A 17,245-nucleotide genomic window follows, 5' to 3' on the forward strand; every position below is an offset into this window, starting at 1 on the left:
CAGATTAAGCAACAGATCATTGTATTTAGTATATACCTATTAACAAGTATTTTTGATAGTAAAATAACAAAAACGCTACACTTTATCAGCTACTAAATAAGGGACAACCATTTAAGAGGATACTAAGTTGAATGACCATTTGGTGTAAGCTCACTTTGCGAGAAGTTCACATTTTTAAAGCAAGTTCTTTGCTGCAGCACTGTGTTTAACAGTGGTCTGATCAGTGAACATGGGTTTGATTGATTCTTGCTTTCTTATATGGAACAGTCATTAATTATCCATTGCAAGGTCTGTCATGAAGTAAAGTTGTTGCTAAGCAATTATTATCCAGATCTTTCAATGAGTGAATAATTGGAAAGCTGATGATTAATGTGAAAAGAATGACAAGTCTCAGTTTTCTAAACTTTAATTTCATAGTCAACTGATCATGTGATACAATGAGCTGAAACATTTTCAGCCATTCTGGGCATTGTGATTATCTTCCTCTGTTAAATGAATCCTTGGCTCCACTCCTAACACGTCCGGAAATAGACTAAGTCTATCACGTAATATTTAGTTCATATATAATGACATAGGTACATTCTTGATAATAAAATGAGTGCTTATTGTAGAACAGTCTCCCTCTCTCAATCAGTTCAAAATTCATTCAGTATTTTTGCTTATACTTTTTTAATTTGCCTGACTAATAGCTTGCATATGTGACCTCTACGTTTTAAACAGAGACAAAAATGACACAATTTATTTTAAGAGATTGCTGTGTGAGTATCAGATCTAATAGCATAAACCTGATAGGTTTGTAATTGCTTGCTCGTTATAACTCATAGTAATGGTTCTAAAATGGAACATTCAGCGAACCGATGGCAGTCTTTGTCAACCTGCAAGCCTCCAGTGTACATTTGGAATTCCTTAAGTTTCGGAATTACTCTAACTGGCACGGCAAAGGATTAGTTGAGAAATAATTCTGTTTTCTGATCATATTCTACAGAAACAAAAAGTTACCTTTACTAAATGTTTCTTGGTTAGAACGGTTTGTTAATGGTCTCTTCATAAGGCTTCACAGACGCCATGTGAGTCATTGTAGTACATAAATTTTCCACTTTTAGAGTTAAAATTGTTCTGATTTAATGTAGCCAGATCATTTGAAGTAAAGTAAATAGCATGTTAGTTTTACTTACTGCAATTTCTTCAGTTAAAAAAAATTGTAATATACCTGAGAAAAGTGATACCGGTTAAAGATGGAAACTATTCTCCCAAGTATAACTATTATTTACTGCTGAGAAAATATAATGTTTTGTGAGCCTATAAATATTTCTTCTCATGAAGCTTTCTACTTTGTGTAAGACTTGCGCCAGGTAGCAATTGTAATTGAAAATGTGGTTGCTGGACAGGTTTCTTGACTGTCCACCCAGTGATGTACTAGAAATCTAATAGCATGCGGTTTTGTGGCTAATTTAGATCTATGTTCTGCCAATCATGCCACTTTTTTTCAAGCTATATGATGTTGATATCATATATTGAGCTGGAGTTGCACCTTCACCGAGATGAAAAGATAAGAGGATACTGCTTCATTCGCTGTACTCAAAAGCAAACTTAATTTGAGTCAGACAAGACATAGTTAGACAAATAAGTACATGGGATTTCCATTTTTCAGATCAGTTCCATTTTAACATTGTTTTGATCTATAGCATCTGAAACAGAACCAATATTACAAATTTATACTAATTAGTGTGATTTGGTTAATAACAGAATAATAGAAATATGAATGTTTTGTCTTGTCTATCAGTGGGCTGATCTTTCCTTCTCACAATGATTGTTTGTAGTTTTGAGGATCAAAGGCCTGGCAGCCCAGCATGGTACATACAGTTAGAAAATGTTTCCATGTCTTTTGTGGACTAACCGTTCCTGCTTGGAATTCAACAATTACATTTTCCTCCTCTATTCATGGTAACATCCAATAAGCACAGTTTGCTGCCTGTTGTAGCGCTTGCACATCTTCAGAAGTTTACAAATATTCCTACTGCTATTTAAAGGGTTGCATTTTCCATTGAAGGTGAATGATTGATTGTACTGGATTCCGCAAAATGATTTATGGATGTTGTCCGTGAAATAATGTATTGAATGACTCATACATGGCCTGCTCTGCTGGCTACTTAAGGGCAATCTCCTCCTGGAAGTGTCATCCAAAATATATTTCTTCTATACTCCCATGTGTGCATCAAGTACAAGACAATTGCACACAACATCTTGTAAAAACATTGTATAAGCCATCAAAAATGGCTTGAAGTTTTCAATTCTGTGTTTATGGATGGTGCACAATCACATGCCATTCATAAGTTCAATAGTTGAAGAACAAGCCCAAGTTCATAGGAGAAGATCTGATATGAAGTGGCATCACTTTGCATTAAGCCATCCACAGAAAATATGGTACAGGTGGATACTGTATCATTACAAAATTCCTTCTCATTTGTTCTTTTTATCCATCTGGTCATAAGCCCTGTAGGTTTGTGTGAAATGCTGAATCTCAGTGACCTACTTGGAGAATGCTCTAAAATGCCACACTGAGACCCCTCCTCTGCACCTATGCAGATGTGCATATACTTAATTATTAATAGTTGCTTTGTAGTACAGATCTTAGTATTGCTAGTGACTGACATGGTGAAGCTTTTCATTTTGCACTCAGCAGGGTAGACAAAAACCAAATTCAAAGAGAGCTACAATTTGTACCACATGAGAACATGGTAGTGATTGGTTGGTCAATCAGTTAGGGTTTGTCAAGGCATTGTCACGGAGAAAGTTTCAACTATGTATCTTTGCAAATAGATAAGCCTGGGGGGTGTACTTTGAAATGTTTCATGCCAATAATCAGCCTTGCTGGCCTCAATTGTAGTTTTGAACATTATGATTAACAACACGTCTGTATCAAATAACTTGCTAGTGGAAAATCTCTTCCATTTTAATCTGTAGCAAAGAACTAATTCAAACATTGAAATAGCATTTGTTGAGAGGTAGCAACTATATGTGGTGGATAGAGGCCTGTGTTCTACCATGGTAAACTAAGCTACTTTCAAAGCTACTTACACTATCTCTATTTAAAGTGACAACTTTGGTCATCTCTCATACACTAACATGTTTTAAAGATGATTTCAAACATTCACTTTATGCAGAAGCTTTAGACACAGCTGCAGGCACAAAGGTATTTTGAAACTGAACAAATAATTCCATTGTTACAGTAAAGTTACGAGATTGCATTCAAGAAGGCAGCCAACCACCATCTTCTTGAGGGCCACCAGATAAGCAACAATAGCCCACATGCCATGTATGAATTTTAAAGAAACTACTTCCATGTTACTTTTCTTCCTGTGCTAAGGTTACCTAGTGGATTTCAATAATTGCAAGTCATATTCTATTTCTAATTGAAGGTACTGAAGGCCCCAAGACCTCTTTGTTTTTGATACTATAATCTTTTAGGTTTGGTTACTTCAAATTTTTTTATTCTGCCTTGCAAAATAATGCTTTATGTAAAGAATTATGTTAGAAAATTAATCGCTAGGATAACTTGGCCTTCATCAAACAACTTGAATAATGAAAATAAAATGAGTCTCCGTCCGATTTGTTTCTTTTAACTCATTCTGTTTCCTCACTAAATGGAGTTGTGATGGAAAGTGAGGGTTACCATTGTGATAAGGATAGAGCTACTCAAAAAGTTAAAGTTCTAAATTGGAGTAAGGCCAATTTTTGTAGTATTAGACAGGAACTTTCAGAACTTGATTGGGGGAGGCTATTCACAGGTAAAGGGATGATTGGAAAGTGGCAGGCCTTTGAAAATGAGGCAACAGAAGTTCAGAGACGGTATGATACTGTTAGTGTGACGGTCAAGGCTGGTAGGTGTAGGGAATGCTGGATGACTAGAGAAATTGAGGCTCTGGTCAAGAAAAAGAAGGAGGCATATATCATGCATAGCTCAGTCAATTCCTAGAGGACTTGTTTTTATTTAATAGAATCCCCTCAGTAATGAAACAGGTTATCTGGCCCAACAAATCCACACCAACCCTCTGAAGAGCATCTCAACCAGACCCACTGCTCTATTCTGTCTGTGTAACCCTGCATTTCCATTGGCTATTGCATCTAATCTACACATCCCTGGACACTATGGGTAATTTAGCATGACCAATCCACCTAACTTGTACATCTTTAGACTATAGGAGGAAACCAATGCGCCGGCAGAAACCCATACAGACACGTGGAGAACGTCTAAACTCCATTCAGTCGCCCGACGTTAGAATCAAATCCAGGTCCCTGGCTGTGAGGCAGCAGTGCTAACCACTGAGATGACCTCTATAAGGGCAGTAGATGTATTCTTAAGAGTGAAATCAGAAGAGAACAAAGGGGAACATGAGAAGGCTTTGGCAAATAAAGTAAAGGAGAATCTAAAGAGATTCTAGAAATATATTAAGGTCAAAAGAGTAACTAGAGAGTGAATAGGGCCCCTTAACAATCAATATCTCCTGTTTAGAAACACAGGAGATGGGTGAGATACTAAATGAAAATTTCACAGCAGTGTTTGCTGTGGAGAAGGACATGGAAGCTACGGAACTTGGGGAAATAAATAGTAATGTCTCGAGATGAGTTCATATTACAAAAGAGCTGCCAGTGGAGGTGGTGAAGCCAGGTTCAATTACAACATTTAAAAGACATCTGGATGAGTGTGTGAAAATGAAGTGTTTAGAGGGATACGGGAAAAATGCTGGTAAATGGGACTAGATCAGTTTAGAATAACTGGTTAATATGGATGAGTTGGACTGAAGGGTCTGTTTCACTGCTATACAACTCTATGACATATGATTCATAATAATGCATTAAGGACCTTGCTCCACACCTTTAATGAGCCTTTAATATGCAGCCCTAAAATTCAGTTATGTTCTAATTTCCAGCCGCTTTCACATCTGATGAGCCGAGCCGGGCTGACATTGTGCCTCTTGATATCCAGGAGACTGTGTCACTTAAGGACAGATTGGCCATGTATCAAGCAGCTGTTTCAAAGAAGGCAAGCAACAGCTCTGGTGTTGTGGTAAGTACCAATATCCAGTTCCACTCTTAACTTCTATTGCCCAAAGACTAATACATTTGCTGTTCAGCCAGTAGATAATACAAGCATGTACAGCTTGTATTCCAGGAACTGTAGAAGTGGAGCAAATGCTGGGTGATGGAAGGACCCATAGAAGACCATAGAAGAGATGCACTGTCTGCTTGTTTGGGACACAGAACTGAGATATTTTGCAACACATTATTATTTGGCTGCGTTTACTAATGGAAGTTCTTCTGTATCTGCATTGTCTTTGCCTCTTTGACTTGAGGACAAGTAATAGAATCAAAGGCTTCACTTATCAAGTTTACAAATATTGTCTAAATTTTACATGTAAGCCCATATCTATTTTATTACCTTCACAGAAGTTTATGAAAAGTAGAAGTATACCGCATCCAAACAGCAAGACATTGCAGATGTTGTAAGTGTGAGATGAAAACAGAATGTGTAGGAAAAGCTCAGCAGGTCGTCCGGCAACTGTGCAGACAGAAACGGAATTAATATTTCAGGTTGATGACCTTTCTATTTTTTTGCTCCTCACAGATGTTTTTGAAACTGCTGAGTATTTTCAGCATTTCCTGTTTTTATGGCGTAGCCTAATTTTTTGTGCTTTTCTTGGGTGTTGGTCATGATCGTAGAACCATGCCAAGTTGAACACAATCCTATAAGGGAATTTCATAGTTGATCGAGGGTGATTAATTTCTTTCTGTGTGAAAGGGGTTGTTTGCATTTTATCCTTTACAAATCTTTTAAATATTTACAAAGTTGTGTAAATACTGTTTTGTCATATAGGACTCAAAAGTAGAGAAATTAAATATGATGTTATTTGGTATATTTGAGGAGGTTGAATGCTTGAAGTGGCTGTTTGCTGCAGATATTTATAACTGACTATTTCTGGAAGATGACATGTTTGGTGATACACATCAGTATACACATATACAAACAGTGAGGATAAAGAAAAACATATTCTGATTGATGAAATGTGACAAGTCACGCTTTGCTAGAATCTGCATGGGGGCAAATCTTTTGGCACACATCTTGATCAGAATTAAGAAATAGAGTGATAGTATAAATAATAGCATGTCCGTGTTTGCAAGTGAAACTAAGTTGAGAATTACACTAAGTTGAATAGATGCTAGTAGGTAGGAAGTCACAAAGGGAAATAGACCTATTAAATGAGGAGACAAATTTGAGGTAGAAAAAATTCAATATTGATAAATGTGAGATTATCCACTTCAAAAGAAATGAAAACTGGCAGAATGTAAAACAGGTTGTAATTCACTATTGGTCAATTTACAGATTCTCCAGAGTGAATTTCAATTCTATCATCTTAACATTTACTCTCAACAGTATTTTTTTATACTAGGTCTTCAAGCTTCACACTACCTTTACAATATTTTGCTGAAAACATGTTGAAGGGTCTAGGCCTGAAACATCAGCTTTTGTGCTCCTAAGATGCCGCTTGGCCTGCTGTATTCATCCAGCTCCACACTTTGTTATCTGAGTTAATTGAAGTTCTGCTTTCACCAGATAATCTTAGATAACAGGCTGAGGCTAACACACGCTTGGCTATGCTGATTCTGAATATATTGGTGGTTGCAATATCAAGATACAAGGCTATCCTGGTAGCTATTAAATCTGTTTTATTAAACATGTTCAATATTAATCTAATGTTATTCTTGAAAAGATTTTCTCCCCAAATATAGTTATAATTTGCTAGAGTAAGTTAGAACTTTGACCCCTTATTTCTGGGATAATTTTGTATTCAGTTTACACCCATATGAGATATTTTAGAAGTTCATGCATTGTAAAGCATCTCAGTGAAGTGAGTTTGAGGTGAGTTTAATTGAGAGGTCTTTTGAGTAATGTTCCAGTACGCCCATAGCCATAGTGATATCAAAGTTGCAGTGTAAATGTAGTTATCCAAACCATGTGAATAGGGACTCCCTGTGGCTTGACACAAAGCCAACAGATGGAATTTACTGTAACCTTCTAGTGGCAATGGAAGTTCCTGCAGAAATATAGGAGTGAAGATGTTGTCATTTTCCTGATTTTTGCTGAATAAATCTGAGATGAAATTGGTTAAGGATAGGTGTCCTGCCCTGCGGCCAACTTAGGGCCACTTATGTTGGCCGCAGGGCAGGCACGGTGGCTCAGTGGTTCGCACTGCAGCCTCACAGCACCAGGGACCCGAGTTCGATTCCAGCCTCGGGCGACTGTGTGCGGAGTTTGCACACTCTCCCCGTGTCTGCGTGGTTTTCCTCCGGGTGCTCTGGTTTCCTCCCACAGTCCAAAGATGTGCAGGCTAGGTGGATTGGAATTGTCCGTAGTATTCAGGGGTGTGTGGGTTATATGGGGGTAGGTCTGGGTGGGATATATCAAGGGGCAGTGTGGACATTTTGGGACAAAGGGCCTATTTCCACACTGTAGGGAATCTAATCTAATCTAATCTAAAAACCTAAAAGTAACAGGTGGAGTTCACAACAGAATACTTTTGAGATAGTTTCTTAGATTAGCATATTCTGGAACAGAATAGTGAACAGACAATACTTGACCTCATGACAATAAAATGTGAGGCTGGATGAACACAGCAGGCCAAGCAGCATCTCAGGAGCACAAAAGCTGACGTTTCGGGCCTAGACCCTTCATCAGAATACTTGACTTCATGTTGTGTAATGTAACAGCATCGTTTAACGACATCAGAGTAAAGGCACCTATGCGAGCAGCAATCATAAAATGATTGAATTTTACATTCAGTTTGAAAAGGGAAAAGAATGAGTCTAGGGTCAGCATTTTAAAACTTTAAAAAAATGACAATATGAGCATGAAAGCTGAGCTAGCTGATCTAGATTAGGATGTTAAGCTAGTAAATAGTTGAGAAGAAAAGCAGTGGCAGATATTCAGAGAGATATTTCAGAATTCTCAGAATAAGTACATTCCTGCTTTAAATAATAATCCAAGAGAAAGACCCATTGTCCACAGTTAACTATTGAAGTTAAATAGGAACATTAAAATTCTGGAAAATTTACACAATGGCACAAAGTTGAGACGCAGCTTGGATGACTGGTCAAAATGCAAACAACAGCAGGGAATGTCTAAATGGTTAATCAGGTCAAATAAATTGGAGCATGAGAGGAAACTAACAGCTAGCTAACAGAAACTAATAACAAAAACAGTGAGCAAGAATTTCGTTAGGTATTTAAAAAGGAATAGTGTAAGCAACATGAGTGCTCATCCTCTTGAGGGTGAGAATGAGGAGTTAATTGCAACTAAGAATGAAATGGCAGACGTTGCAAACAGATACTTTATTTCTTTATTCATTATGGTGTATACAAAACAAATCAAGTTTCCGTAAATCAGGATGTTGAAATAAGAGGAACCTTGTGAAATTATAATCACTAAGGGAGTGGTACTGAGCAAACTGATGAAGTTGCAGGTTGATGAGATTCTGGGTCCTGATGAATTCATCCTGGATCTTGATATGACTGATGAGGTAGTAAATGTGTTAGTGCTACTTTTCCAAAATCCATTAGATTCTAGAAAGGTTCCAACCAACTGGAAAGGAAAAAAAAATCAGAAAAAGAAAACAGAGTATGCATACATGTTTTGGAAAGAAGAATGAAAAAGCAGAGTATTTCTTAAATAGTGAATCATTTCAGAAATTAAAGTGTGGAGGAATCTAAGGATTCCAGTGTTTGAGTCACTATAAACCTTGTATTCAGGGTACAAGTGGTTAACAAGCCTAATGGAATGTCGGAGGAATTTAACGTAATTGAAAAAAATGTGCCCTTTACTTGTAAAGGGCATTGGTGAGACCACATCTCAAATAGTGTGTGAAGTTTTGGTCTCCTTGTTTGAGGAAGGATATAGATGCATTGTAGGCAGTTCAAAGGAGGTTTACCAAACTGATAGCTGGAATAAGTGCATTATCTTAAGAGGAAAGATTGCACGGTCTGGATTTGGTTTCACAATAGTTTAGAAAAGTGAAGAATGATTTAATTGAAGCATAGAGCAATGGTCTTGACAAGGTGGACGTGGAAAAGATGTTTACTCTTGTGGCTGAGTCCAGAATTAGGGAAAACTGATTTAAACACCCTTTTAGAAGAGAAACTAAATGATTTAATGTTTCTCTAAAGGTTGCGTGATTTTTTAACTCTCTGTATCAGAAGGCAATGGAGCTGAGACCATCATAAATCTTTAAGGCAAGATAATTAGGTTTTAAAACTTTAATGAGGCTTTTAAATGACTCTTGGATAGGCACATGGAGGATAGTAAAATGTAGGATATGCAGGGCAGATTGATCTTTGTAGGATAATGGGTCAGCACAACATCATGGGCTGAAGGGCCTGTACTGTGCTGTACTGTTCTATGTTCTATGTTCTATGCTCTATAATTAGATTCTTGTTAGGCAAGGGGAATAAAGGTTCTCAAGGATGGATAGGAATGTAGAAGTCAGAACACAAATAGATCAGCCACAAGCTTGATGAATGATGGAGCAGGCTTGAAAGGCTAAATGGCCTACTCCTGCTCCTTTTCCACATGTTTTCACTCACATCAGTTTTATGGATAGGTTTCAAAAGAACTGAATGGTGGAAAATAGTTAACATTTACATAATGTGTCAATTTTATGTTAGCTGATTTTTTTGAGGTATGGTTAATGTGCAATTGACTATTAAATTATGATTTTGACCATTTTTTTGTTTATATTCCTTTTGACCATATTCCTTTATTAGTACTTGTCTGATTACCAGCAACTATGACTGTTGGTTGATTTTCCAGTATTTAATCAAACACTCAATAGGAAGATATCATGTTTGTAGTCTGATGGTTTGATTGCTAAAAAAGTATGTGGCATATTAAGAAACATATAGTTGTGACTGAACACCCGCTTGCTGTTTTTCATTAACTTGGGAAATACTAAAGGAGCTGGGGACTGCAAGGCACAAGGTAAATAAAAAAAAGTACTTTCCTACCTCTGTAATATTAAGATGGATTTTGGAACTAATTCATGTTTTATTCACCTCCTGGTGGTGATCAATGGACTTTCATTGACATGCATTACAACACTTGGAATGTGTTTGCCTGCAATCTCATTCCAAAGGTGCGAAAGGTAACACCTGAATGTGTTAAACTTTAAATGACCTAGTTACTTACAATTATGTAAATGCTGATATAGTTATCAATATCTGTCTCTTGGCAATTCTTTGTAAACACTAAAATATGAGAAATTCATGAGGAACAGTAAAATTGTTTGGTGCAATATCAGCTTATGTACTGATGAGTTTGTTGAATCTAAAACATTAGCTGATAACATCAAGAAGTTTAATTTTTAGTCAGTGAAAATGAAAGATCAATACTGTTGCTTTCAGCCAAGATGGCATAGATTAAATACTGCATCTCACCTCACTCGTTCTGAATGAATATTCAGTACTGCGAAAGGACATTATGAAGGAAATTTTTCATTTTTCCAAAATGGGTTATGATACTGCTGAAAATTAAGATATTTTGCTGCATTTTCTTTTAATGAATGCCAGCACCAGGTATTTTCAAATCAAGAGATAGGATAGTTCAAAACACCTGAAACATTTTGCCACATTACCTCCAAATTTTGCTTCTTCCCAAATCCTGCTCCTCCTCCCCATCTCACCGCCTCAGAAATGCAACTGTAGAAAATACCTGCTGGCACAAGGTACACTTATTGAGTTCAGAAGGATGCCATTGTTATCCTGCATACACTAATGATGTGCTGGGGTGGGATGATTTTTTTGAAGTAATGTTTCAATATTTTCTGGTAAAATAACATTTAAGACAGTTTAGGCATTTTGGGTAATTTCTTGGTAATCGCTTCTCTCCAGCAAGTTTTACAGTTCCAACAAAGGTGCAGTAATATTGATAACAGTAAAATTGCTGATCAGTAATCTAAAGTCAGCAAATGTGAATGTTATAAAAGCATTTTTTTTGATAATAAATGAACAGTGTTGAAGCAAAATGAATGTTTGTAAATTGCCCAACTATTTAATCCAGCACAGATTACTGATTCCTGAAAGATAGTAAGAACTGCAGATGCTGGAGCCAGAGATAACACAGTGTGGAGCTGAAGGAACACAGCAGGTCAGACAGCATCAGAGGAGCAAGAAAGTTGTCTTTTCAGGTTGGGACTCTTCTTCAGAAATTTCCTGCTCCTCTGATGCTGCCTAGCCTGCTGTGCTCCTCCAGCTCCACACTATTATTGCTGATTCCTGAGTTTTTTTATCTTAATCTTTCTATTCTTTATCAGTCTTCCATTCCCTTCTTCCACCTTCCCTTACAGTTAGAGAATAGAACCTCTGCAGAAGCACTTTTGAATTTGTGAAGAAGAATTCTAGTTTAGATGATCTAAAATAGCGTCTTGCACATGGTTATGCAAAATATTTTGGGATTAGTAGCCTTTCTTGACATCACTTATAAAAACCACTGGTGAAACAGACTAATCATACAATGTCGACATATTGAGATTCTCAGGCTTTAGAAGCAGCTTAGTTATCAAAGGGATTTTCAAATGTGTAATTTTTTTCCCATCATTCCATCAGGCTCCAGAAGAAGAAGCTCGTGCCTTGCCTGGAGGTCTAGCAAGTGTGAAGAAACAGTTTGAATCACATAGCAATGTTGCTCACTACCAGCAGCAATCTGTGCAGGTAATTAGCTACGCTTGCAAAACTTAGCTTTTGCAAAGTGGACTACATAATGATAAAAGTGCTATCAGGCTAAATTACAAAATTATCAAAGCTATTTGATTTTTTAAAAAATCTGCTCTTCTGATCAGCTATCTTGTGTTTTCTTTTACATGGTGTCAGTTTTGATTAGTTGCATTCCCCATTTTTGAGTCACAGCAGGCTGTGAATTGCAGCAGATTCCCACCAGAGACATGGAACTATAATCTAGATAGTATTTTAGTGCGGCACTCAGGAAGTATTGGAGGTAAAATCTTACAATAAGCCTATCCCTTCAAGAGATTGCAAACAATGAGAAGATGTGATCGCTTCTGCTCCTTGATATTTAACAACTCATTTTTAACCGAATCTTAATCTCTCTCTCACTTATTGTCAGCAATCTGTTTGCTTACCTTTTCCTTTCTTGCTGTCTCTCTGGGCACTATGTCCATGTTGTTATTCACTCCCCTCCATTCTACCATCAGCATAACTACCACACTTTCTCAACTATTTTCAGTTCTGATGAAATTTCGACTCTGACTTTCTCTCTGCAGATGGTGCGACGCTAGCTGAGTTGCTCCAACATTTTCTAATTTTGTACCTAAATAGATCATCTGGTCATTTATTTATTGTGCACAAATTGGTTAGAGTATTTCTTGTGTTACAACAGCGACAACACTTTAGAATTTCGTTATTGTAATTCTTTGGGATATCCTGAGCTTGCAAAAAGCATCTTATCAATTCAAAATATTTTGAAAAGTGTTTACTTACTCCTGGGCAGAAGAAACATTTTTATAATACATAATTGTCCATGTGTGCACATGTATATGTAAAGAGTATGGTCACACATTTCAAGGGACTGAGGTATGTGCCCAACAATAAGTTTGGCATTCTGAATTAGGCACATAAAACAAAACTAAGGGCAACCCAAATTATTGCCAACTGTCCTCTTCCCCTCAGCATTGGTCATTTATCTATTCTATTAGTAAATGGTCATCATTGCTGGATGTTACTTGCTGTTTCGTTGTGACTTAGAGCAGAAGTTTGCCTGAATTTCAGGTAGCTATTGTACAGATTGATCCCATTTGTTCTTTACTTCTTGGTTAAAAAAAATCCAACTGAAGATTGTTTTATAGTTCTGAAACTGTGCTGGTATAGCTGGAAATAAACAGACGTTTAGAGCCCATACTGTGGTCTACAATTAACTGGAAATGTAAAGCTTCTGGAATACCTACCTGTGAACTATAATAGTTGATCGATGGTCAAGCAATTTTGCAAGAATTGTATTCACGTCAAATTGACAGGTATCAGTATATAAGAATAGACATAGAATGCCTTGGATGCTGGTAATCTGAAACAAAAGCTGAAATTGCAGATAACGCTCAATAGGTCTAGCAGCATCTGTTGCATTGGAAATAGAGTTCATATGTTTAATCAATTATGATTTTTCTTCAGAATAAATTTTATACATGGTACTTGCACAGATCCAGGTGTTCAAATGATTGCAGCTGTTTATTTTTAGCAGATGGTGGAAGGCAATACTAATACAAATACAAAACTGAATTCCATCCTGAAATGTACTCGAGGGACTTCATTCTGGTGCACGTGTAGAATTTGCGTTAAAAAACTTGACTGCACCAGCAGACTCAGAATACTGCTAGAATCAATAGCAAAAGTGCTTACAGATTTGAGAAAAGTGAAATGAAAAACAGTGAAATAAATAAGGAGAAAACCAAATGAAAAACATATTTTGAATCATCTGCTTCAAAGACAAGCTCACCTTCTAGCCTCATGAACTAACCACCTTGTGTCCCAATTAATTTCTTCATTTCCATATACATCTGATCTTTGTTTGTTGACCTTAGACATTGTTTATGCTCATGGTGCACTGGTGATTCCCTTGTACTGCTATTTATTCAGCCCTTGACCCTCCTGAGCTGGTCCTTCAATCCTCTGTTCATTTACAGTATGTTTTCGTATTAACTTTGCCTCATCTCCCTGTTGTTATTAACCTAATTTCGACTATCATCATCTTACATCACCCCTTTGTTGTACAACTTATTCTCAACATAACCAGATCTGTCCCATAGGGCCACATAGTTAAGTCTCCCTCTAATTACATTCATGTGTATCAAACACTGCAAGATGAGAAGTAATTGCTTGAGGTGTAAAGTCTGTTAAGAAATGTGACAGTAAAATTGTATGATGGTAAGTCCCTGTAACTGAGAAGAAAAGAGATAGAATAGGACAATCTGATCAAGATCTGAGGAGGATACTGACAAGAAATACCATTGTCCATTTAATTAGTGATTTTCACTCATGGCTTTTTTTAAAATTTGGGTTCTCTTTGTACAGTGATATTAATAATATGGACTGAACAATCCTGTTTTGAACTAACAGCGTGATGAGATACAAGGGCTATAATTACACTCCCCTCCCCCAACTTCACTTCATTTACACGTGTATCTTTGACACACATTAAATGTGTAGACTTGCTGTGGCTAGCCACTCTTTTTTTTGGGGGGGGGGGGCAGAGTCTGTTGAGTGTGTTGGGACACAGGCTTCACACATACCTCTGAAAATTCAACAAAACAATTGAAAAAATACTTTTTATGCTGCACTGCTGACAATTAGGTTCTCTCTGCAGTGTTTCATCTCATCATAGGATCTTTGTTAAATAGTTCGAAACCATCACTACATACATGACTCAGACAAATTACCTTAAATAAATAAAACTCAGGTTTGGTTTGATTACTAGTCCTTTTGCACTCCTGACTAATTTGGACTAAAACAAGTGTAGAGATAGTAGGAACTGCTGATGCTGGAGAATCTGAGATAACACAGTATAGAGATAATGGGAACTGCAGATGCTGGAGAATCCAAGGTAACAAAGTGTGAAGCTGGATGAACACAGCAGGCCAAGCAGCATCTCAGGAGCACAAAAGCTGATGTTTCGGGCCTAGACCTCTCTGATGAAGGGTCTAGGCCCGAAACGTCAGCTTCTGTGCTCCTGAGATGCTGCTTGGCCTGCTGTGTTCATCCAACTCCACTCTTTGTTAACACGGTATAGAGCTGGATGAACACAGCAGGCCAAGCAGCATCAGAGGAGCACAAAAGCTGATGTTTTGGGTTGAGACCCTTCTTCAGAAATGGGGGAGGGGAAGGGGGCTCTGAAATAAATAGGGAGAGAGGGGGAGGCGGATAGAAGATGGATGAAGGAGAAGATAGTGGAGAGGAGACAGACAGGTCAAATAGGCCAGGTTGGAGCCAGTAAAGGTGAGTATAGGTGGGGAGTTAGGGAGGGGATAGGTCAGTCCGGGAGGACGGACAGGTTCAGGAGGCGGGATGAGGTTTGTTGGTAGGACATGGGGGTGGGGCTTGAGGTGGGAGGAACGGTTAAGGAGGTGGGGAGTAGCTCGGCTGGGTTTGGGATGCAGTAGGGGGAAGGGAGATTTTGAAGTTTGTGAAGTCCACATTGATACCCTTGGGCTGCAGGGTTCCCAAGCGAAATATAAGATGCTGTTCCTGCAACCTTCGGGTGGCGTCACTGCGGCAATGCAGGAGGCCCAGGATGGACATGTCGTCCAAGGAATGGGATGGGGAGTTGAAATGGCTCGCAACTGGGAGGTGTAGTTGTTGGTTGCGAACTGAGCATAGGCATTCCACAAAGCGGTCCCCAAGCCTCCGCTTGGTTCCCCCGATGTAGCGGAGGCCACAACAGGTACAGCAGAAACAGTATAGAACATTAGCTGATGTGCAGGTGAACATCTGTTTGATTTGGAGGCTTGAGGACCGCTTTGCAGAACATCTCCTACCCACAAACCTCATCCCGCCTCCTTGACCTACATTTTCACCTTCACTAGCTCCAACCCCACCTTTTTTGACCTGTCTATTTCCTCTCCACCTGTCTTCTCCTTCATCCATTTTCTATCCGCCTCCCCCATCTCCCTGTTTATTTCAGAATCTCCTTCCCCTCCCCCATTTCTGAAGAAGGGTCTTGACCCGAAACGTTAGTTTTCCTGGTCCTCTGATGCTGCTTGGCTGCTGTTTTCAGCCAGCTCTATACCGTATTATCTAAAAACTATAGAGACTAATTGCCTATAAGAGTAAGAATTGAGAGAAGCGTTTTGAACATGGAGTCTGAAGACTTATTAGGCAAAATGATTTACGTGGAGAAATGAAAGGCAAAAAAATGACAAATAAATATGTATCTAATTCGCATTTTTGCCCAATTCTTACTTGAATCAGATGAATCATAAGGAAAAATACATAACTGTCAATATTATTCCAAGATGGGATTTAATTTTCTGATCAGAAACGTGACATGGTGCTTTAAAATAGTTTATGGTCAGTTCTCTTTGAGTCTGCAAGTTAAAAAAAAATTATTTTTACTGGCTTGTCTGGAAAATCCATATTCAATTGCTTTGCGAATTTGGTTGAATGCCAGAAATTATACTTTAGCTCCACTTTTCTTTGAGCTATCAGGCCAGAATAGTTTTAATATGCCTTGGTTTTGAGTGCAGTGCAAACTAGATAATTGCAAGTTGACTCATATTCATAGTTTTAATTCATGTCGGCCTTAGAATCTATTCTACGCCTTTAGAAAGGAAATGAAGTGGTGGTCACGCTTTTGCTTCACTTGAGAGGGAGGAATAACCGAAGTGCAAATACAGGCTGACCTTCCATGCCACCTAGTGGTGTTTTTGGGTTAGAACGGAACAGATTACCGATCTGAACAATGATACTTAAGGAGAAGACACTTAGGAGAAGTGAATTCAGAACATGAAAATTTCCTTGTGTCTGCGTGTAAATAGATGCATTTCTAAGATGCCGTGATGTTTCCAAACAGGAATAAATAAGTACATTTGTTCTGCAGGGAAGCTTTTCCACAGCTTTGGTATTTTTCCATCATTACTAATTGCCTGAGAATTTTGTGAAGCAAAGCGTGGATGTAGAAAACAAACAGGATAATTGGTTCTAGGGATGAGGAACTTAAGTTACAAAGATTTGATAGAGGCTCTCAAAACAATGAGTAATCTAGGTAGAGAGGAACTGTTCCCTTTGAGGGAAGTTTTGAGATTTAACGAATGCTATTTTAAGGTGCCCGGCAAAAGAATCGAGATCAACATCAAAAACATCTTTTCTTATGGAGTGAGTGGGTGGGGCTTGTAGTGTACTGCTTGAGTGTATGCAGGTGGTAGGTGTGTCTTGGTTTTCAAAAGGAGATTGAAAAATGTTTGAAGAGAAAAAAAATTGCAATGCTGTTGGATACAGGCAAGGGAGTGGAATTAGTTTATTGAAACTGGCAGAGAGCTAGCACAGAAATGGTGAGTGAACAGTGTTACAACTGTAATTCTAATCCACAAATAACATATGCAAATCTGCCATCATCTAATTGTGTAAAGCCTCAGTGTTAATGCAGCCAATTTTCAAAATGGGAGAAGCACTTAATGTTCCATACAACCTATTTCCT

The 17,245-nt window shown here is 38.0% G+C and overlaps 1 protein-coding gene across 3 annotated transcripts in view; it reads left to right on the forward strand.

The window, feature by feature from the left end:
• The window catches only part of xirp2b (xin actin binding repeat containing 2b), a 116,634-nt gene that overhangs the window by 64,150 nt on the left and 35,239 nt on the right, over positions 1-17,245 (forward strand). For all 3 annotated transcript variants that reach the window (XM_048534610.2, XM_048534611.2, XM_048534612.2), the window contains 2 exons: positions 4,932-5,068; positions 11,653-11,757. In XM_048534610.2, coding sequence (XP_048390567.1) covers positions 4,932-5,068; positions 11,653-11,757 — 242 coding nt within the window. The remainder of the gene's footprint in view (positions 1-4,931; positions 5,069-11,652; positions 11,758-17,245) is intronic.

Source organism: Stegostoma tigrinum, chromosome 7 (genome assembly GCF_030684315.1).
Source record: "Stegostoma tigrinum isolate sSteTig4 chromosome 7, sSteTig4.hap1, whole genome shotgun sequence".
NCBI lineage: Eukaryota > Metazoa > Chordata > Chondrichthyes > Orectolobiformes > Stegostomatidae > Stegostoma > Stegostoma tigrinum.